Source organism: Natrix helvetica (genome assembly GCF_964273705.1).
Source record: "Natrix helvetica genome assembly, chromosome: 2".
In the NCBI taxonomy this organism is placed as follows: domain Eukaryota; kingdom Metazoa; phylum Chordata; class Lepidosauria; order Squamata; family Natricidae; genus Natrix; species Natrix helvetica.
Window position 1 is genome coordinate 240,390,312 of NC_138552.1, and position 24,512 is coordinate 240,414,823.

The following is a 24,512-nucleotide window of genomic DNA, read 5'->3' on the forward strand; positions in this document are numbered from 1 at the left end:
CGCTGACGCATCCGGCCCAAGGGTCGCCAGTTTGACACACCTGCTCTAAAGAGTCTCACAAAACATTGAGTTGTGATAGTATTATGTATCTGATTTTCACAGATAAATGTCACATTACCATAACACAGACATGCAAGAGAAAAAAATGGGAGTTGAAAAGTTGCATCTTCTATGACCTCCACATAGACCAGCTTCCTTGAATCTAGTAAGGTTTTGAACTGTACCAAGAATTGCATTCATTTCAGTAACAGTGGCTAGAGAGCCAGTTTACTATAGTGGTTAAGTTTGGAAAGCAGGAGTCTGAGAATGGGAATCCCTCTTTAGGAGCTCTGGTGGCCCAGTGGTTAGAATGCAGTACTGCAGGCTAACCCTGCCTATAGCCGGGAGTTCGATCATCCTTCCAAGGTCAGTAAAATAAGGACCCAGATTGTTGGAGGCAATATGCTGACTCTAAACTGCTCAGAGAGGGCTGTAAAGCACTATGGAATAGTATATAAAAATAAATGCTATTACTATTATTCACAAAGCAGTTGGATGACCTTGGGCCAGTTATTCTTTCTCAGCCCTAGGAAGACAATCATAGCACTTCTGAAATCTTGTCAAGAAAATTGACTTGTCCAAAAAGTCATCAGTAGTCAAAAACTGACTCAAAGGCACCTCCCCATTAAACCAGTAATTAAGTCTAATGATATTTAGAAATATTACAATTTGTTTCTTAATAATTTCCTGGGGAAAATTAACATGCCAGTCATTTTATTATTTATGAAGTGCTATCAGGCTTACACAGCTTTTATAAAACTGTTTTAAGCCAGGTGTTAGGCTTAGTTCATATATTTCTTAACCAGAAAGGTGTGAAAAGAAGCAGCTCAAGATGTAAAAAAAAACATGTCTAATTTCCATCTTATATACCAAACCCAACTCTAGTAAGGCTAAAAATTCTGCAAACATACAAACAATTTGAAAATATTAAACATACAACATGTTCATATTGAATCATTTGATCATTTTTAATGAGAAAAGTACATTGGTTGAAAGTAAGCCTTTATATACACATACATATATTTTAGGAGTGTAAAATATTATATATCATTAAAAATCATATTTTCTATATTATATAGGATTAAAAATAATGGTAAACACTTTTATCTTGAAAAATCAAACAAGGTAAGGAGTACTTTAATTTATATTTTATTGATATATTTAAAGCCTAAAGGCCAGGATCAGAACAAAATGCAACAACAAAGATTGAATAGCATGTGAAGATGCATTTGTCTGCATTCTACAATGGCCAAGTATTAAAATTAATGTATTCATATTCTAAACGTAATATAGCTGGAGAGTTTTCAGAAAAAGACAGACTTTTGTGTTCGTGTGTGTGTGTGTGTGTGTATGTCTGGATTTGTGTGCCCATGTGTGTGTGTGTATGTACACACAGCCAAAATAATTTAAAATAGTTGAACTATCACAAACATTACATTCTAATTGTAGACGTGCTGAGAAGCCTTTTAAAAATATACATTACTTCAATTTCCAATTTTATGTAAGGTTCCCAGTGTTTCCATCCTAATTATTGATCAAGATTTAGGTCCACACTTTTTAAAATGTAGATTCTGATATCGTTAACCAATAATTTCCTGGGAAATCTTAACAAAGATGCAATGAAATTTTTTTACTCTTCCTTCATTTGAAAAATAAATACATGAAAAATCTGATGGCTCCAGATTAGATCATTTCTATTTTGTAATACTTTTTTTAAATGGCTGCCAACCTTTTTAAACTGATAATTAAATATTGTAATCTCTTATCTAACTGTTAAAGAAACAAAATAAGATTGTGCAAATATGTGGAACTGAATAAATAAAAACTCTCAAAACATACAATAACTGTAATACAAAGTATTACTAACCAGAAGGTTTATCAAGACTACAGTTCCTTACTATATATTGTGTAACTCAGTTATATTTTATCACTATTGAGAAGTGCTTGGATATCTTCAAGATCTTTAAATATCTAGTAAAATATGTACAGAACAAATTTATGTTCATAATTCAAATATTTTCTTGTGACTGATTTATCTTGTTTGCTTCAAGCAAGCTGGAAAATATTGACTTGATTTCTGGCAACAGCCAAAATATAGGATTGCAATAGGGCCTGCACATCAATTTAATGAATAAACATAAATGGGACAAAATAAATGCCTAAACATTTGGCCTTAATAAGGATTCCCATAGGTGCTAGGTAATAACCCTAAGCCACATTAAATATTCCCACTAACTGTCTTCAAAAAACAAGTCAGAGAAGTTTACAGAAATTACCATAAACAAATCCAATATATAAATTAACAAATTTGATGTTAATTATACCAAGCACACATCAAATGCAGTTCTCCACTTTGAAATTTTGTCAAATTCCATGTGAAAATTCTTTAAACATTTGTTACCTATAATTTATCTGTTGTTTTTTTTAATATTAGAAAACAACAATGTTTTCCGCTGACAGCAAACATACAACTGTTGGCAATAGATTGCAACTTTCTAATTACATATGTATATAAGGAAGATATATAGTACTGTAACTGCACAAAGAAAATATTCAAAACAACCCTGTTTGTAGTTTTGTATACCATGAAATAATATTACTGAAGTCTTACAGTACAAATCTGTCACATTTGAACAGAGGTGGAAACCAATAAACAGAGATAAAAATGCTTGTTTTTACATTTCAGCTTTTACTGCCAAATAAGACTTGTTCTTATATCACCTTTTTGAATCTTCTGGTATCTAGCTTTCCAATTATATCCATAAAACTCATTTTTGTGCAGCAGTTTCTCCATCTTTAGCATGGTTTAATATTTTTTATTCAAGTTTCTCCCCCCACATTTCCTTGTGTCATAATTCTAAATGTTTAACAAATGTTTATGGAAAGATTTCTTTATTTAGGGAAACACCCTTATTGATTTGACATAGCAGTACTTAAAAGTGACTCCACAAAGAGCGACCTCATAGAATCAACCATCATTTGAAATCACTTTTACTGTGATATCATTTGTAAAATTTGAAGTGCAAAAACGGCAGTAATCTACAGTGTACTCCTGCAGAAATGTAATTTATACTGTCTAAAACATTCCTGTGTTTAACTGTATTTTCCTCTTGTTTGTAATATTATTCTGAATAATTTGAGGCTTGAATAATTTATCTTTATAACAAATTCATTATTGTCTTGTTTGCTTTACTGTTGTGCAGACTTTATAAACCCTGAGCAGAGCCTCAATCTCATCCCTTGCATTCGCCATTATTTGTTCCAGAATCTAATGCCTGCTCATCTAAATGCTAATTTCCACTATGGCCCCAATCTTCTTCCAATCTAGTTTTAATCTCTTCTTCAATTTCTTCTTGTGAAAGAAATCCACTCAACCCAGCCAATGAAAAGATGTGTGTATATTCATGTGTACCTATGTGTTTGTGCGTGTGCACGCACGCATGCATGCACACACACAACACACACACACACAAAGTTGAAAAAGAATACATTTTGTTACAGTAAAGGCAGCCAGAAGAACTAGCACACAGGACAGGCAATAATAACCCTAAAGTTTACAGAAAGCAGTTTATGAGGAGTAGTTCTTTGCAATTGAGGATCTTATGAGATCTGGCACCCTGTGTCTTTTTGAGGCTTTATATCTGGTTCTTTCACAGGTTTCACTTCTTCCTCTGCCTTTGGTTTAGCCTATTAATAAAAGAAAAGTAGAAAAGATGATGCTGCATTGGGGTACAATAAAGTACAATATTTTTTAAAAAAAATAATGGCAATAAAGCTTAAGCTTTTCAATGCATAGCCTTTGAGAAAGGATAAAACACACACACCCCACCCTTCACAGGACTTTGTCACCTACCCCTCTATCCCCAGCATTTCTCTTATCCTGAGAACCAATATAAAAAACTGACCATTACAGATAACACAGATGAAAAAAGCAACCTGTTTGTGTTCTTACACTGTCCTCCTTTGGCCTTTTGGTGAGATCAAATGCAGCAAGGGATTCTGGGGACCACTGAGCATGTACAGCTGGGAATTCAAAAGCAATTGGCTCAACCAGACCATAATTTGCTTTCAGCTCAAGCTGGGGAGCCTCTGGAGGAATTTTCTGGAAGTAACTAAAAGAAAACCAATTTGAATGTTAGCGGCCCTATTTCTTTTCCACGTAATTCCATATAGTTTAAGAGCAAATTAATGCTACACATAGCTTGCATAATATAACTGCATGCAATTCACAATCTGCACTCCACTTTCACAAATATGACAGGTGCTAAACACACTGAAGATTATTTTTATAACCATATGTACAAACAAGCCAAAACAGAATCCAAGACAGAGTTTTAGCAATCCAACTGGCTGAATGGAAAATTGATTCCTCAAATTACTTCATTGTGGCCAGTCAATGTTAGAGGGGAAAAAACTAATTTTCCTTCCATTATACATTATGGTTTAAATAATGTTAATTGTAGAATTAAAGAATTATTCTGCTCAAGGTAGAACTGCCTCGGTTTTTTTTAGAATTGATTAATATTGCAATTACACACACACACCTCTCAGTGAAGAAGCTGCATGTTAGAACAGCATTCCCTTAAGGCATATTTGTAGAGGAGGGAGGGAACATTGTATATGAGTCGGGGTTGACTTCTGGTGACTCCCCACATGAGTCCATACAGTTTTCCTGGTGGCATTTTCAGAAGTGGTCTGCCATTTGCCTCCTTCCTGAGACTGAGAGAGGGTGACCAGCTCAGGGCTGCCCTATTAGCTTTTGCAATTAGGCCTCAGGTTTTCCCCCTTAACCCCTCTAGAATAATTTGCTGAGGCAGTCCAATAATGGGATACTTAAATATGTTCTTTAAGTACACCATTATTGAACTCACTTTTAGGGGACACACACACACCTCTTGGGGACCACTTGGAAGCTGCAGGTAATCCAGAATTCAGTGGCATGTGCAATTAAGGGCATTTCATTGTATGCCCATGTAATATAGTTGTTTCATGAGCTGCAGTAGTTACCAGTGGGCTTCTGTGTACAATCCAAGTCGTAGTTATTACCTATAAAGCCTTTCATGGCACAGAATGTGATTATATGAGAGACCATTTGTTTTCTATACTGTCTGCCCATATCATTCAATCAATCAATCAGAATTGGCATTCTCCACTCCCACTTGTTAGCAGTGTCATCTGATGGGACTGAGGAAGTAGGCCATCTCTTTCCTAGCATCTATCCTCTAGAACAGGGGTGTCAAACTCATGGGCCAGATGCTGGTCACACCACCCCTGGTTTAGCGAAGGGGGGGGGGGGAGTTGTGATACGTCACGTGACAATGTGATGCCGCAGGTTTGACACTCCTGCTCTAGAATGATTCCACTCTGACCTTATTTACCGTATTTTTGGGACTATAAGATGCACCAGAGTATAAGACACACCAAGATTTCGAAGAGGAAAACAAGTAAAAAAAATTAGTTTTTTCCTTCCCTGGCACTCTGCAGGCCTCCCAAACTCTCTGTGCAGCCCATCTTTTTTGTGAAAAACAGGCCTGTTTTTGTGAAAAAGTGGTCCATTTTTGGCTTCCCAAACCCCCCACGCATCCCTTTTTTGCCTTCCCTAGTCCCCAGGAGCACTCTGCAGGCCTCCCAAACCTTCTGCCCGTCCCTTTTTTGGCAAAAACAGGACGCGCGGGGCAGGGTTTCAGGAGGCCAAAATTGGACGTATTTAGTATATAAGACGCACTGACATTTCCACCCTCTTTGGGGGGGGGGGGGGTATGTCTTATATTCTGAAAAGTATGGTAAATGAGGCCTTAAAACCTGGCTCTTTCCCCAAGATTTGGACTACAGTGAATGTCATTTTCCAAAGTAATTGATCTACTAGAGTTTTGTCAGTTTTTTCCTGGATGTTTGTTTTTATATTGTATGCCATCCTGAGACATGATAAAGTTGGGTGGTCTATCAATTTATTAAATATATGTTAACAAGGCCAGACACTATAGTGTATTTGTTTGAAAAAGGTATTACAAAAATACTTACATGAATCCATTTTCTCGCTGAGATTTTTCTAAGGCATTTTTTACTACAGTTCCTAATTTTATAAAGAAGAGATGTCCAGATGGCTTTGCTGTAGTCCCTGGCCCTTTGGTTTCACCATATTCTTTGCATAGTTTTTCTGCCTTGGCATAAACTTTGTAAGAAAGCAAAGAGTCAGTCTGTGTTCTTACTACTTATTTGTACAATTTTGAATAAAGTGCAGTATTTCACTTTATAATCTATTGCATTGAGTCAAGATGCTGCATTCAGTCAATAAAATGTTAAGACAGATATAAGGATATTAGCTACTCAGGGATGTTGGATGGCAGCTACAATTACATGAAAAAAGAACAAGTTTTGCTTTATGTTTATTGTTATGTTTTTTATTCCAAATCTGATTATAAAAACAAAATGACAATTTTTATGAACACATATTCTAATATTTTTTTAAAAAAAGGACATGATCATCTCCCTGATTAGACTGTCCCACGTAAATCTATCACAATAATCCTTACACCTCTCAAGAATTCAAGTTATGATTCGATTATTCAAATTTATGATTTCTTGAGTATTTACTGGCTTTAATTTTTAGAAATGCCAAGGGGAAACCATTTATTCTATAAACTATGAAAAAGCACTTACATTTTTCTGCTTCTTGTAAAGACCTAATAGATTCTCCGCATTTATCACTGGCCAAGAGGGTCTGACCATGGTAGCAAAAAGCCTGGGGAAAACAAGATATCTTTAATATGCTTGACATGCTCTGGAATTACCTTAATTCCTTACTTGCTTCAGCAGTGAGGGCAGAAGAATGAACTTCAAGATTTGGAAGGCAAAGAGCTAAGAGAGAGCAATTGGCTGTTTCTATAGCTCTTACCGCGAGGATACTCTGCAAAATAAAGGCAGGCTGTTCTAGTTGCACATGTTCACCAATGCATTTACAGCAGTAGAAGACTTTGATACATGGCAGTTAAGTACAAGCCATTAAAAAAGAAAAGTACTTGCTTTATGTTCTCAGCTATCCCAGCACATAGCAAAAGAAAAAAAATATGCATGAAAATGAGTATTTATATTTTTCCATATTTTATTCCCTTATTTGAGACAATACTGTACACTGTTCCCTTGCTGAACAGACTCATGAGGCAAAGAAATGCCCTTTACTTCAAGTGGTTTAAATTTACCATTTACTGTTGAATTTACCATTAATCGGTAAATGGGATTTTGCAAACAGAATATACATGAGAAAATATACTTTACAGATAACAGGGAATACTCTTTGAAAGAAAGCAGCAAACATCAATTTGCCAAACAGCTGGTTTGGTTCACTATTTGGAGAAAAGTATGCTTGCTTGAAATTCAGATAAAACTCAGATATGTAGATTTGGTCAATTAACTCTTAAGTACACTACCTTGAAGTCCATTAAAACAAAGGTCTACTACATACCCTTTCACTCTTAGTCCCATTGACTAGGAAAAGCTTGTATGTGTAAATTAAAAACCACTTGTTTTCTGCTATTGATCCAATAAGATCAAACAGAGGTGAAAACTCCAGGCTCCACCTTTAAAAAATACCATCTGATAGATCCCAGGATGCATGTTCTCTGTCCCAAGACCTGGCTTTTGGAGTAGCAACTTCCTGGCAATAAGAGCAGTTTGGATCCTGCTGTCTTTCACTTTTTCCCAAGCTCTGGTTTAGGGGACTGAGTGCCTTCAGAACATATCTGTATTAAAAATTCTAAGTATATTGATCTCCCGGTATCATCATGTTTCATTGTTTTGGATTTTATTGTTTAGGAATCATTATGAGTTGAGTTGCCTTTGATTTATAAATACATGAATTCTAAAAGACTTACAAAAATGTTGCTTGAATAAATGCTATTTTGTGTAACAATTTCATAGCCCTTTGAAAATTGTTTAAAAATTGTTTTTAAAACCCCAAATACTCACATAAGCCATATAGAAGCACGACTTCAATTGAAGATATTTTCTCCATTTCAATGTATATGCTGGATCCAAACTAGATAACGCATGATCTAGGAAAAGGTATCATTGTTTTTAAAATAGTAACCTATTCATTAATTTTTCTATTTGCAATCATCGTCATCGTCATCATCATCATTTTAGCTATTGTCTATCCACTTCAAGATGAAGGTCACTCCCACATGTTTCCAACCAATATAGTCCTGAACTTTTTTTTGCCAATTGGGCCTGCAATACTTGCTGATATTGTTGATCTATCTTGTATTTTAGAGTCCTGCTTAGAACCAAAACATTGTCTATAAAGATACATTTGTCCATGAACAAGAGATATATTCCAAGCCATAAAAGTGAAAGATGTATGCTGACTTCTTGCCTTCAGTCACCATAAAAACAAAAATAAATAATTATCGAGCATGTTTACTTGGCCAGAGATTTCATTTTTTATCCATGGTACTTCCTTGGTGCTCTGTCCACAGATAAGATTCTAAGCCTTAAAATTGGTATCAAATATTCACCAACTTTTAAGTAAGTAATAATAACATACCTGCTTTTTGGTAGAAATTGGCTGTTTCGTAGGCCAGGGCTGCTATTAGACCAGGATTATGTTTCAGCTCAATAGCCCGGGCAATTGTCACTAAGACAAAAATAAGAAGCTACTATAAACATCACCTTGTGTTCCATTTATTTCTCTAATTGCATAAACATGGACAATTTGTTAAACATATAAAACCTACTTAGAAAGCAGTATATTTCTTTCTTTCTTTTCTTACTTCTAATGTTGTGAAACTGAGTTGAGACTCCAGCCTATGTGAGAAGTGAGTCTCTGTCCTTGAATTTATATTCTAATATTTGGAGAATGGGATTGTTGCGTAAGCACATTGTTTTGGGTGTGAAATTGTAATCAATTCCATTTCCATTGTATACATATGTGGAAAAGAAGTCCCTACAATAAATAGTCATGAGGACAGGAATAGAAATGTTCTAATCCATGGCAATTTACAATTCTTGATGGCAGACCTGGGTCTGACTCAGATTGCCACAATGCCAGTGTGCAAAGCAGGACTTCAATTTGCTGTGGCACATTGATAGGGGAGATGGCCTGGATATTTGGAAGAGGGGGATTGTTACAGTAACTTCATGATATAGATTCCTATCTAGTGAAGCTTGGTGTTAAAACATATTTATTGTACAGGTGATGGTTTCATTGAGACGACAGATGTTCTTAAATGCTCACAGGGAATGTAAGAATCAAGGATGCTATGTGAGGTCACTGACTTATGGAGTAGGGAAATGGAAGAGGCCATTGAAACCCTTGCCCCTATCCAGTGTTATGGATTCCAGACGTCTTTTTAACACATTGGTGAACACTGACTAATTAAAAAATGGGATTACACTTATATCATAAGTAGTATAAGGCTTGCCATTTTCTATGACACTTATCACATCCATCCTAAAGTAACTTTTTCTGTTTTCTATGTGGGACTCTGCTTGTACCTATTTGGGAAATTGGTGTATATAATGTGAGATACTCAGTAAAGCATGGACAGGTTAATCTCTGTCAAAGCAAATACTTGCTTGTCAATTACTAAGCCAAAGTTCTGCTGCCATTCTAAAAATTGGAGTATAATTTCTAACACACCTCTTCACCGCTAGAGACCCTGTTAGATTTTAAAGATCATCAGAGATACTTTTGCCACCTGTGTCGGACAAATATTACCGTATTTTTCGGACTATAAGTTGCACCGGAGTATAAAACACACCATGATTTTGAATTGGTTAAAAAAAAAAAGGCTTTGTACTCTGCCGGTCTCCCAATGCCTCGTTTTTTTACCAAAAAAAAAAAAAGGCTTGTAGAGTGCTCCTGGGGACAGTCCCCCCGCAAAAAACAAGCAAAAATATCCCAGTTTTTCGCAAAAATGATCCATTTTTTGCAAAAAAAAAAAAAAAGGGGGGGGGAGAAGGGCGTGCAGAGGCTTTGGGAGGCTTGTAGAGTGCTCCTGGGGGCAGTGGGGGGCAAAAAGGAGGAAAAAGAGCCCATTTTTTGCTTATTTTTGCCCTCACAAGCACTTTGCAAACCTCCCAAACCCTTTGCACATCCATTTTTGCAGAGGGGGGGGGGGGGTTCAGTAGGCTAAAAATGCTGTATTCAGTATATAAGATGCACTCAGATCTTCACCCTCTTTTTTGGGGGGAAAGGTGCATTTTATACTCCAAAAAATATGGTATATTATGATGATATGTGGGTAGGCTTGCATTTTGGATTTTTTTTTTCCCTTTGAAATTCATGATGTGCCTTTTATTAAACAATTTATTACATTGTACTTTTCAGTAATAATTCCATGGATGCTGCATCTGAAAGGAATTAAGGGGCAATGTAATACATTATGTCGGACTATTTCTACAATTCAGTTCTCCAACAGAACAAATTGTTTTAAAATCCTCAGGGAGGAAGCCCCCAACATTTTTCAGATGCAAAGTTAGTAATATTGCGTAAGTACCTTCTTGTGCTTCAGCTTGACATTGGATAATATAGGAATCTATTAGTCGAGCTTCTAAATCCCTTCCCTTTTCTACAGGAGTGATCAATTTAGGGATATGGCTTTCCTAAATGAAAAAAAAATCACTTTAGTATTGATTGTGGCTGTATTTAATTAACCAATGAAGCATCTAAACATTTATGAAAACTTAATAACTACGATGCATACCCATATAAAAACTGCAATCATTCTACCAGATATCTATCTGTGATTTAAGAATCACATCTAATATTTTAAAATCTCCTTCATTGGAACATTTTATTTAAGGAACAATTTTTAAACTTTCTAAGCAAGGAATAATGGGAAACATGTTCATATCCCATGTAAATTTCAGAGTGAACAATACTAAGATGTGCGTTCTACCTGAACATCTGAAACTATTCTTAACCCTACCGTGTTTCCCCGAAAATAAGACAGGGTCTTATTTTCTTTTGAGCCCTGAAATAAGCACTTGGCCTTATTTTCAGGGATGTCTTATTATTTTTGAGGTGCAGGAGGAGGTGAGTGTGGCTACCTCATGGCTGCTGCTCTGTTGGAATATTTTTGGGGAGGACTTATTTTCAGGGGAGGATTTATTTTAGCACATGCACGCAAAAGTCCGATTGGGCTTATTATCCAGGGAGGTCTTATTTTCGGGGAAATGGGCATGAATTAAATAAGCCTTTTTAAACAACATGTGAATCCTAATGAGCTACTACTAAGAAGAGCAATGAGTTGTGCATGCTTCAGGAATGTTTTGGAAGAAGTGTTTCAGAATCCACATATGCACTGCATATTTCTATCCATTATTGATTAATGCTACCTTTCTTTGTCAGATTTTTATGCCAGCTTTTAAAATTGCTATTTTAATCTTGCATTCAAGTCAAAGAAAATGCACTTTTTGAGGGGAAAAGGCTTTTACCTTTAAATGTTTGAAAATCCCAGCTGCTATTTTCATACTGCGATGGACATCTTTTGCTTCAACTTCTGTTACACTAAATGTTAGCAATTCATTAGTATTGAAATACTTCAGTTTTAAACATCATCCATCAAATTTCTTAATATTACTGCTAGCCAAGTTCTTTCACTATTTCTAAAAGTGTTGTTTCCACATTTCACATTTGCTCAGCAAATAATATATTTCTAAGGAATCAGAAAAAAATTAAGTAATACAGAGAACAAATGTCAGCCTCTTTGGTCCATCTAACCCATTATTGTCTACTCTAGGATGCAGAATGTGATGCACCGCTGAATAAAAATCTGATTATCACAATACTCTTGTACTTTAACTGGAATAACTTTCAGCAAATGTCACTCAGGCTAATGTTTTACTGGATAAGGCATTAATTGTTTAATAAAATTAATTAAATTACTGCATAAGGTATTCATTACTAATTCAAATGTTTTATTTGGCATCTAAAAGCTACGACAGTGATACCAGCCAACTTTCCTGCAAGTACAGGTAGTTCTCAACTTACAACAATTTGTTTAGTAACTGTTCAAAGTTACAACAGCACTGAAAAAAGTGACTTATGACCATTTTTCACACTTGTGACTGCTGCAGAATCCCCATTATGATCAAAATTCAGATGCTTGGCAACTGGTTCATATTTATGACCTTTGCAGTGTTCCAGAGTCATGTGATCACCCTTTGGCACCTTCGGACAAGGAAAGTCAATGGGGAACACAGATTCACTTAACAATTCACTAACTTAACAATTGCAGCAATTCGCTTAACAACTGTGGCAAGCAAGTTTGTAAAATGGAGCAAAACTCACTTAACTGTTTTGCTAAGCAACATAATTGTTGGGCACAATTGTGATCAAAAGTCGAGGACTACCTGTAGTCTGGGCTGACAGCTAATCAGAATCCAGTCAAATCAAGGCTTCTGACAGGTATCTCGCAAAAAAAAGCCAACTAAGAGAGAAGCATGGACTTATCAGACACACTGATCGTAAAACCATATCATGTTCTGACATTGTGATATCAGGTGCTATTAAAACTATATTGTTTTTTTCTTTAGATTTCATATTTGGGATGAATTTTGTAGACTGAACTACTAAAATACATAAATCGGTTTTCTAAATAAACCAACTGTTGATTCCCAGGGCAGGAAAATTACCTTTCTAGAAACATATTGAAAAGATGTCATTCATGTGGGACATTATGTAAAGAAAATATTCCCAAATAATTAGACAAAAATTATTTTTCTCTTTTACTGTCTGATATTGCAATTCAACTTGCTTTACATTTGTAAGCATAAGGCTTGGCTCCTGCAATTTCACAATAAGAAAATTGAAGACTGTAGATTGAAATGATTTTATTCTCGACAGCAATTTAGGCTACAATCCTATGAACAGTTTAGCAAAACCAAACCCAATTTCAAATGGGCTTAAGGCATGTTGTTAACCTTTTGATATTACTCTAATTAAAGTGAAAATACTTACTCTTCTTTCCCAGCTAATCTTGATGCATATTTAGTGTACCACAAGGCTACATTAAATCCCATAGAAACTAATTCAAACACAGCATCTTGCTGGGCGCTAAGGGAAGAAAGGGGAAAAAACTGTCTTTTGCAGAGTTTATAACACTTCTGAAGTACAAAACATTGCAATACGTCCACTTATCTTTTAGACATAAGGCACAATACTATAAAATATCTTTTCAGGAATGTTACATTGAGTTCAACTGCTTAATTCTTTTTCATTCCTTCCTACCCCAAATGATGGGAGCAAACCTCCAAAGTACTGAAATATTTACATACAAGTTAAATAGCTTTAAAAGTGGAAATGTTATGACTGAAACTATTCGTGTTTTGTTTTAGTCTGGTCAGGAATGTCCAAAGTATAGTGTCTTTACAGTTCTTCCCTTCAGAATGAAAATACTGAAGTAGCAATCAATCACCATTCTTTTAAAATGTTTAATTGAGCACTACTATTAAAATACAAAAGGGATGCAGTGGCTCAGTGGCTAAGGTGCTAAGGTTATCAATCAGAAGGTCGGCAGTTCAGTGGTTCGAATCCCTAGTGCGGCGTAATGGAGTGAGCTCCCATTACTTGTCCCCGCTTCTGCCAACCTAGAAGTTCGAAAGCACGCCAAAAATGCAAGTAGAAAAATAGGGACCACTTTGGTGAGAAGGTAACAGCTTTCCGTGCGCCTTCAGTGTTTAGTCATACTGGCCACAAGACCACGGAGACATCTTCGGACAGCGCTGACTCTTCGGCTTAGAAACGGAGATGAGCACCGCCCCCTAGAGCCAGAAACAACTAGTACACATGTGTGGGGGAACCTTTACCTTATTAAATTACAAACAATAGGGTTTTTTTTTATACAAGTGGAAACTTTGCTGGATGCAATATAATACTGAAAAAATAAATTTCATCTTGACTAAAATTAATTTATCTAAGCATATACTGCCATACAAGGGCTTGTTTTTATTTATACAAATCCCAAGGATATATAGGTAATGTTAAGAAATAATCACATAAAAACATTACGAAACATAACTCACTTCTAAGTGTCATTAATCGGTTATATTTGTGTATACAATATAGCCCATTAGACAATGAAAAAAAAAGATAGCCGTAACAAAAATCACACTTGGAGATAATTGCAACCTAAGATTTCAACTGATGATCCCACTAATAAAAATATTTTCTGTCATAAGATGGCTCTTTCAAAATCTGAAAAAAATGTAAGAGCATTTTTAACAATTCCATAACATCATCTTGGTAACTCATTGAGTTACTTTTGGTACTAAGAACTACCTTAAAGTTTGAAAATCATACTATATGTATACCTTGGTATTTGTCCTTGCAATGTGTCCGTCCATTTAAAATTCTGAATGTATCTCAGTTTGCTATCCTGTGAAGAGTTATCCAGAGCAACTATAAAGCCTGTTAAAATAATTTCAGTATTAAAATAGGATATCCCCTACAAATTAAATTATCATTTGTCTTCTTTCTTTTTTTTGCTTTTTCTGCTGATAATGTGACTGTTAATATAAAACTTTTTAATATTTAAAATGCCTGGGTATCCAAAATTAGCCTCAGAGTTCCTTTTCACTTGGCTGATTAGAGATCAGTTTATACTACACTTGGAGGTCATTTTAATAATTTCTTTAGTTAAATTCAAAGTAATTGACATTCCATCCTCAGAGCAACAACAGATAGAGAATTCTAGGAAATGAGCCCGGAAAGTCAATGCACTAAGTATGGGGGGAGGGGGGGGAGAAAACGATGCACCCTCATGTCAAAATAAATTGATGCAAACGAAAAGCCCTTCTGCTCATGTGAGGGATCTTACATTATCCTGCATCATTCCAGAAGCCCTCCCAATGGCTTTTGAAAGACAAGGGGAACAGATGGTGAAGCCCCATTACATGGAAGATATTCAGTTTATATATTACAACATATAGCATATACTTTATACTAATTGCATCTTTCCAAAAGATAATCTTTACATAGCTAAGATTGCATTATCTAGATTCCACTTGTCTTTTGGAAAACTTTGAGGTGCTCCATCATAGAGGTCAGTTGGTTAGACAGCCTGTGAACTATTATTATTATTTTTGAGTGTTCATTGGCTTTTCCTTGGCTAACATTATAGGCCTTTATCCTTCTGCTATTTTTTAATGGAGAATTTGTATAGGTTGTTAGCCACCCAAAGTTGCATTTGCAAGACAGGTAGCAAGAGAAATCAATTAAATAAATAAAGATATTTTAGTACATTTCACGATTTGTACATGTGCAAAAAAATTCAAGTGAGTTCCCCGACAGAGTAAGGGGAAATGAACACTGCACTACACTGCACTGACAATGGCTACAGAAGAAAAAGAAGACATGGCATGGTACCCTGAACAGGAATATAGCACCGAAATACCTTGTGGCAGATGGCATTCGTGGTTTTAAAAACTTAAATCTGTTTGTTAAAATACGAAGGGGAAAGGCAGACATAAAAATTAGCAGTAAAAACTCAATGGGCTGGAAATGGGCAAAGTTCTCAAAGGAAGAAATCTTGACAAAAATAGGAGCAACTCTCTGTTGATGTTGTTTAAAAGCAGTGATTCTTAACCTCAGCAACAATATGGATTTCAACTCCCAGAATTCAACTGCCAGGCATGCTGACTAGGGAATTCTGGGCATTTAAAGTCCACAAATCTTAGAAATTGCTGTGGTTGAGAAACACTGCTTAAGGTACAGTAGGTAAGGGTATATGAACATGCTCAGCTCTGTCTTCTACAACACATTATAAGGTTATAACTATCTGCTATCTAAACGAAGGACTGAAAATGCTAAAAAAAGAACCGTGTTCTGTAGCTGGCTTGAAAAATGAGTCGGGGGGTGGGGGTGACATAGAATTACTGCACTCATATGGACTATTTTAAGACAAGCCAATGCTAATCAGAGTTTGCTGCTTCATCCCTCCAATTTAACTGGTTTGTTTTATCTACCATGTGTTTAAATTAGTGAAATAAAGCAGACTATTGTAATTTCTCAAATAATGTATAATATTCAAGACCAAACAATAAGGCCGCATATCACTGAAAACCCCCAAGATCTGCTTCACTCATTATTTTCCACAATATATTCATAAGGGTAAAGCTGCACTTGGCCATCAATTGTGCCTGGCATCCACTCAGGAAAAAGATTGGGCGCACTGCATTCAGAGAATTTTGCCCACTCCCACAGAAGCCTCGAGAAAAAAGGCAAGTCTGTAGTTCTTTATTCCATGCGTGGGTATGAAGGAGTGACGGTGTTTCCCTTTACTTGCATTGCTTTGGAGAAAAACAGAAGAAACCAGGGAAGTGCCTGTTATTTCTCTCTTCTTTCAAAAAGCTTTTTGAAAGAAGACAAGCTTTTTGAAGGAATTAATGAAAATGTTTTTGATTTCTATAAAACTTTGGACAAATAATGAAATACTAGGCAATATTTCTTCTTGTTTTTGTCCTTCTACAGTTTTCTGCAAATCGGAGACACTTTCATAGTGTTCCATAGTCATCAAGATATCTTGGAAGTGGAGCTAGAGAATTGTCACTATGAGAATTAAAATAATACCAGAATGAGGTGGCCAGTTCAATTTCTGAAATCAAGCAAAAATGTCTAACTTGAAAATTAAAACAATGAGCTTTCTGATCACATAAACACCTCTGTGATAAATATAGCATGATGGTTTTCCACTAGTTACTGAACACACATTAAGCATCTTTGATCAATCACAACACCCTATCACAGTGCCCTATTTCTACACAACGATGTTGTGAAATTTCTACAAAAGGAAATGCAACCTTTTGGAAAGCAAGGACTATAATTAATATGGGGGGAATGTCTGAAAATATGATAGCTGTGGCATTGTGCAATGCAACATCAATGACATGGGCTTGGTTGGGGATTTTTTATTTTCTTCCTCTTTGCCAGTAGGTGAGGAGTTGTTCTTATTTTTAAAGAAAAGTCTGTGAAGCATTTTTTAAAGATTTAAACTCTAGTTTTACACTCTGGTTTTTGTGTTTTCACACTTCACAGTAGCAGGTTTCACTTCACCATTTTCAGGTATTTGCAATTGGGTCACTAAAATTTAACAGCACAGTTAGAGCAACTTCACCCTCCCAAATAATTGAACTTTTTTTTTTACCTTCCAAGAGTGAAAAATAGGAATCAGTTGCATTTTTCATCATATCTGGATTACAACTTAAATCAGTAAAAAGTTCCAGGAGTCGTGCTCTTGATAACCTTAAATCACTATATTAAAGGGGAAAGAAGACCAAAAGATACTTCTCAGTGCACTGTTTTCTCATATTAACTTACATTCGCATATGTTCTTACAATCACTTACTTGCAGATTTTTGTCGCAGCTGGAGTTGTGGCTACTCCATAGTAATTGAATGAGACCGGAGCTGTAGCCTTTAAAGGGTTTCGATGAAACCAATGAGTCATTCTCCTTCTAAAAGTTTAGAATACAGCAAGACTAAAATAAAGAATAGAAAAAGTTACTGATTTTATATATAACTACAAACCCAACACTTAAAAATCTAGTTATTTAATACATTAGTTTTCTATGGAAATATATTGACATGCACATATGCATATAATATTTGTTAGAGACAGAAAATAAACCTTGCCAGATGTTTGAATAAACATACAAAGGATTGCCCTATATGAAATATTATATTAGATGTGGCGTACAGCACTGAAATTTTAGAGTCTTAACAATTGTGGAAGAAAACCACTTGTTTTAAGAATAATCAATAGTTATTAATTCAATTTATATAGCTGCTTTTTTCACATATGTGAGTCCAGGTGGCATTATAATTGTTGCATCTTGTTTAGTATTAATATGAGCAATACACATGAAAAACAATTAAAACCTAAAACTTTTTTTAAAAAAAATAAAATTAAGGTAAATGCAAGTCTCAACAGAATTTCAAAAAGCATTGTAGATGCTCCTAATGAGATTGAAAGCATTTGCTCCTCTTTGGGAAATGCTAATTTTCATTCAGTTTGCCAATGATGAAAGGGACTATGGATATGATCTGGGTATAGGGCACTCCTGCTATGGGTCACATTGTTTTCACATGATTAACAGCCAGTTGTTGCCTCTCCCTTACAGTCTGCTGAAAAGAAATCTGTTTGCAGAGATAATTGAAGCTCACTTAGCTAATAGAAAGAAAGTAGAACTCAGTAACATGACCAACTCTAAAATATAGCATTGGAAAAAGCTGGCTAGTGTTATTTATGAATTTTAAATATGTTTTTCTACTAAGGTTCTACTTTCTGCGTGTTAAACATTTTTTCCAAACAAGAGTTATTTGGCTGTAGAAACCAAACTGTATCAATCATTAATAACTTTTTACTTTCTAGTATAACTTTCAAAGTAGCTTCATAAAGTAAAGGTTTTTAAGCTGTTATCGGCAGAGCTTTGCATCCCTTAATATTGTAAAATGTCTTATGATTATGAAAACAACTGTTTCAAAATAGTTTTTGTGTTTCCAGAAATGTATGCAGATATGTTCTAAGTGCTGGGGGAGAGAAAATATCTTTCATGAAGAACAATGAAGTTCTTATGTTGTGCAGTGGTGTGTATAGGTTTTTTAATATGACTGTGTTTGACATGTTTATTGTTTTTAGACTTTTTTTTTGCTTCTCCCACGGATTTAAACACCAGATGACATCACTGCTGCCAGTAGTGGTGGAACCTTTCATAAGAACACTATGTGAAGAATCTTGGAAACCACATATTTTTTCTTTTTTCAACTTTTGTTTCTTGCACTTTTTTCGTTTCCTTTCCTTTCCTTTCCTTTCCATTTTTTCCTTCTTTATATTTGTTTGCTATTTTTTATCTTCCTAAGAGTTTTAATTTTATATAGAGACAAATCAAGAAAAGGAACTGGACATGGAACAGCTGTGACAGGCAATCCTGGATAATGGCTTTTTATTGGAGTGACAATGTAGACTGGTGAAAGCTTTGAAGACTCCTTTTAAAGTTGTAGGAAAGTTTAGTCTTGGCTTCTTTAAAGCCAGGGGGTGAAAGATCAAATCCTGCAATGCCATAAAAATGGTGTAAAAGTCAGGACTATGAAGAGCAAAAAGAAAGAATACAAGTTGGACAATTTGACGAGAGATAAATTACATTGCTATTTCTGATATCAGCTAATGGATGTTTTGCTGAACTAGGATTGGGGACGATGAAGATTATGGTTTCTGTATTGTATTCAAGTTAGGCTGAGGTGAAAAGATTTTTTTATTTGTAACTTTAAAAGAGAATGAAAAGCTAGCATATTAGCTTATGTTTGGTATGATGAAACTTGGCCTTTTTTGTTGCCTTTTTCTTTTACCTTTTTTCTGCAGATTTTGAACTTTTTTCTTTGTTTAGTTTGTCTTAGTTTTTACTACATTTACTAAAACTTTAAACAGTTTTTTTTAAGAAAAATAATAATTTCATACACATATGGGACATTTTTTTCCTTTGTTCCTTCTTGAAAATGGTTGACAGTTACTTAACTAAGATTAAAGAAACAGTTTGTTAATGACAGACATATCACTGCATCTTTTAAGAAGACAGACATATACCTTCAAGCATTAATTACCCCATAAACATGAAACCAGTTCTTTCTGAACATTTTAATCAGCCAGGAATGGCCAAGAGAGGTTGGCCCTCACTTCTTCAGATATACTCTCTGCATCCTTGAGATCCAAAAACTGAAGAGAATTCAGAACTGCAGAAGCAGTTGTCATGGTTACATCATCAGTTTCTGCTCCAAGAGAACATAAGGAGCCAGTATACTGTACTACAATGTTGAACTGGGACACAAGGATTTCAGCTTAAAGCCACTCAGATGCAGTCCACAGAATTTGGAACCAATCAACCTCTAGGTTCAACATATCTCAGATGGTTCTTGAGGGAATAAAATGACTGGAATCCCCCTCTGTCAGACAGATTGAACAAGAAGCAACAAACAACAATGAACTCCAGGTTGAGTGAATTTGCTTTTATGTGCAAAGAACACAGCAAATTGCCAGAAGAAACCCTCCATTGCTAAGTGTCTCCACTCCCATCATTCTATTGCAGAAAAGCTGCCTACTGCAGAAAAACAATGTTGGCCTATTCTGTATAGACACAGTAACGATCTAAAATAAGACATTATTTTAATTGCCATAATATATTGCTTCAAGTAGACTTTAGTCCCTGCCTGATTTGGCTGCTAATACATTATTTCCATTTGCACAGAAATTACGACAATCTCTGAGAAAGTAACTTGTGGCCCATCTTTGAAGTTACAACCACCGTACCACCCCTGCGGTCATGTGATCACAATTTGAATACTTGGCAACTGGCAACATCTAATACAAAACGGAGAAAAGTTTTTGGCATAGTATCATGTTCTGTTTGTTTTCAGAATTCGCAGAATTGCTTTTGGAATTGCTATTGGGACTTCATAGCTGCAATGTCATCCTTCTAAATTAGCTCATCTTTATCTTTTAGGACACCAGTCTGATCTAATAATCTTGAAGGAATAAGATTAAAATCTCATATCAGAGAAGAGTGTAATTTCTATTCAGTACTATTTTTAAATTCTGCTGATTAAAAAGTCCTTCAAGAATGACTGACGGTGGCTCAGTGGCTAAGATGCTGAGCTTGTCGATCAGAAAGGTTGGCAGTTTGGCGGTTTGAATCCCAAGCGCTGCATAACGGAGTGAGCTCCTGTTACTTGTCCCAGCTTTTGCCAAACTAGCCATTCAAAAGAAGGTAAAAATGTAACTAGAAAATTAGGAACCACCTTTGGTGGGAAGGTAATAACGTTGTGTGCCATTGGCGTTTGGTTATGCCAGCCACATGACCACAGAGACATCTTCAGACAGCGCTGGCTCTTTGGCTTTGAAACAGAGATGAGCACCACCCCCTAGAGTTGGGAACGACTAGCACGCATGTGCGATGAGAACCTTCACCTTTACTTATATTGTATCAAATTGAAAGACTTCTTAAGAATGTAATGGATTCTTTGGATCCAAGATAAGACATACTGTACAAAGAGTCCTTCACTTACAAGGACAACTAAACCCAACATTTCTGTGCTAAGCAAGATAGTTAAGTGAATTTTGCCCAATTTTACTACCTTTCTTGCCACTGTTGTTAAGTGAATCACTGCAATTAAGTGAGTAAAATGCTTACTAAATGAAACTGGCTTCCCCATTGCCTTTCTTTTCTGAAAATAGCAAAAGGTGAACACATAACCCGGGATATGCACTGTAATTTTGAATGGTCACTAAATGAATGGTTTAAGCCGAGGATTACCTGTACTATACAGCCTTAGATATTTTCCCCATGCAATACAATAAGACCACCTCCTTTCTCTAGTATTACATAAGAAACCTCGTCCCAGACAGAAACTTGAACAATGAGCAAGATAAAGGTTTTCCTTGTTGTTTATCCTGCCTCCACTACACACAGTTATAATAATAAATCAAGATTTTCCCATGTTGCGGCTTAAACACAATAACAGCCAAAATTTAAAACTCCATAGGAAGAAAAAGAGGCAAGGTAATACTCCTTCATATACAGATAGTCCTCGACTTACATCTACAATTGAGCCCAAAATTTGCTGCCAAGCAAGATAATTGATAATTTTGCTGCATTTTACCACCTTTCTTGCCACATTAAGTGAATCACTGGTTGTTAAGTGAGTAACATGGCTGTTAAGTGAATCTGGCTTCTGCATGGACTTTGTCAGAAGGCCGCAAAAGCGATTCACATGACCCCAGAACACTGCAACCATCCAATACATTGCCAGTTGCCCAGCATCCAAATGTTGATCACATGGCCATGGGGATGCTGCAATGGTCATAAGTGTGAAAACTCATCACAAGGCCTGTTTTCTGTGCCCCTAACTTTGAATGGTCAAATAAGTCCAGGACTACCTGTATCGAATTTTTGCTTCAAAGAAAAAAGCCTGAAACCTTTAAAAAGGAGCTTGTCTCAGTGCTCAGAAATTCTGCCCATCATATATTGTAACACACAGGCCTCCTTCTTCTCCGGCGTTACAGTAATTGCGCTTCCTCCCTAGCAGGCAGCAAAGTGAACACGTCCCCCCTCTCCCCCCTCCCCCCTCCAGCATTAATCCAAGCCTCTCCCAAAAACATACTTGGTCTCCGCCTTCTCTGCTTAGGGTGGGGCTGCTCTATTTACCTTCTCGGTTTCCAGCGGACTCTTGTCAGCAGTAGCCACTACCGTACAGCTCTACGGAAATCAGATTAGGAGGAGGAGCCGCATCCCCAGAACTATGAAAGGAAGGCGGCAAGGCCCGAGTCCGCCTCTCGGTGGCTCTGCTGAAAAGCAAGCCCGGGCAGTTTCCCTGCAAGGGAAGAGACTCGCCTCTTCCAGCCTTCTGTTCCGACTGGCAAATGCGGCGTGCCTAAAGCCATTTCCCGAAGACACGACGGTGTGCTTTCTAACCAACAAGCCATTCGGTTTTGGGGATAACCTAGATTAAACTCGGTCTCTCGCTTTCTCTCCGGTTATCATCAGCTACTTTGCCAAGTGCTGATTGGGTTCGGCTACATTGGAAACCTGGTGCTCCCTCGTGCTTCGGGATTAGTCCCAACCTCATTGACAGGCCTTGGAGTCTATATGTTTGAATGACGCTGCAGTACAAGCGAGCACAGTGAGGCCGGTTTGTAGCAATTCCCAGCCGAACTCTCGGAAACACAACAGACTAGCTACAAAAGGAAGCATAAGTACGTCAACCCGAACGGGCTTTCCATCGGATATATAAATACGGCTTCTTCGGGTTTTCACCCACCGTTTCAAAATGCACCCCAACCTTATTCGTTTGCTGAAGCCTCAGCGGGATTTCCTTAAGCCTCAAAGTCAGGCTCGCTCATGATTGTTGGCACCCCTAAGTAGTCTCATTGATTCTAGTGACGAAGGAGCCGCTGAGTTAAGAGGCCAGAGGCCACGCCCACTCATAGCTGGCAAGCCTCATTGTTCTTTCTCTGCTTTAGGTTCAACTGCGATGTAAACATCCCGAGTAGCTGCCTGCGAATAATCCCGTTTTCTCACACTCCCCGCGTTCTGTTTAGCCTGAGATTCTATGTTGATATCACCTTCCTGAAAATGCCATACTAATTTCGTCAATTCCACTTTAAAACTAGCTGCTTCCTTACTATATGAAGTGTTCACATTTCTTCTATTTCTATTCCTAGCGACATGAAACCTGCTTCTCTTCTAATTTTCTAAAGGGTTTGTGTTTACATCTATTTTACAGAGCCCCCTCTCCCCAAACTTTGTCCTGTCTTGGAAACACTAAACAATAGGCAAAAGGACGCGACGAACAAGCGGAGGAAGAACAAAGCAGTCCGAGTTAAAACGATTTGTGAAACGATGTTCACAATGTTTAAGGTTAAAATCTTACAAAGGCGGAAATGATTGCTTTAATTCTATTCAGTTCTCGAAATTACGCTGCGATTGGAGGTCGAAAAGCTTGTGGATCGTAATAGTAAGATAAGGGTAAGAAATCTTAAAAGGGAAAAGGAGAATTAATAATTATTTAAATATGGTCCTTAAGTGGCCCAGAAATATCCCACTGACCGTGTATACATAAGAACAGGCGAAATAAAGCTTAGGAATGCAAGGAGGTGGGGAAAACGGCAGCCATTCGTTTCGAAATTAACTCTGAACTGAGCATATTTCACAAAAGAATAAAAGGGAATCACTATATTGAATGCATTTGATTCCACGACCAACTGTCTGTGCAAGGCTTGACCGTAGAAACAATCCGGAGAGCAGGAAGCCGCTAAGATTCATCACTGCCAGCGTTCAGGTGCAGTATAAAGAGAGGAGACAAAATACAAGCGCCTACGATATAATAAATAGAAGCTTCCTACCACTCACCCACCTCGGAAGATTCTCTACTCTATGCCAGAGATCCAAAATTTGTAGAGGAGTTAAAGGATAACTTCTGTAGGGTGACCTCGGCAATAATAAACCAAGGAAACCCGCCCGACTCCCTAGACGCCAATAGCCGAAAATCACGTGGCCTTCCTGGACCTGGCAAGGTCTCGCTAACCGGGCGGAAGCGCTTCACGTATAAATGGTAGCATCGAAATCGAGCCGGGCGGCTCTCGGTTTGCCAAGGCGTCAATGCCCCCCCCCCCCCAGGAGTGCATGGTTTTTCTATGCAGCCCAATTGCTCCGCAAAGCAGAGCGAGAGGGATTAGTTGATTCTGAAAGTCAATGCACAAAGAGATGGTGGAGAATGATGGAAATTGCCGGCTGCCCTCTTTGCACCTGTAACATGTTTCTAGCTACAGAAGGATGGTGACTAATCAGCCTGCCCTTTTGCTGGCTCAGTTTCAGGCGTGAAGGAGAAAGTGCGATGAAGTGTGCAAAGCCAGAGGGCCACCGAAAGGGATGATCGTCTGGCGATCTGATCTGTTTGGCTTCTGATGAAAGGCGGCGGCAAGTGAA

General features: G+C 36.9%; 1 protein-coding gene across 5 annotated transcripts; it reads right to left on the reverse strand.

Annotated features, from left to right (window-relative positions):
* Positions 1-992: 992 nt before the first annotated feature.
* On the reverse strand, positions 993-24,092 carry BROX (BRO1 domain and CAAX motif containing). Of its 5 annotated transcripts, none has more exons than XM_081945235.1 (13): positions 23,941-24,092; positions 17,385-17,516; positions 17,184-17,290; positions 14,353-14,449; positions 13,001-13,096; positions 11,476-11,548; positions 10,536-10,641; positions 8,582-8,671; positions 8,005-8,090; positions 6,700-6,781; positions 6,061-6,211; positions 3,992-4,151; positions 993-3,726 (listed from the first exon to the last, which is right to left on the reverse strand). In XM_081945235.1, the coding sequence occupies exons 2-13, from the start codon at positions 17,483-17,485 to the stop codon at positions 3,640-3,642; spliced, it is 1,236 nt and encodes a 411-aa protein (XP_081801361.1). In that variant the 5' UTR covers positions 17,486-17,516; positions 23,941-24,092; the 3' UTR covers positions 993-3,639. The 5 variants fall into 5 exon arrangements, with proteins under 5 accessions (XP_081801361.1, XP_081801362.1, XP_081801365.1 ...); XM_081945236.1 differs by having other exon boundaries at positions 23,937-24,092; XM_081945239.1 differs by lacking the exon at positions 23,941-24,092 and adding an exon at positions 22,189-23,092.
* Between the last annotated feature and the right edge of the window lie 420 nt (positions 24,093-24,512).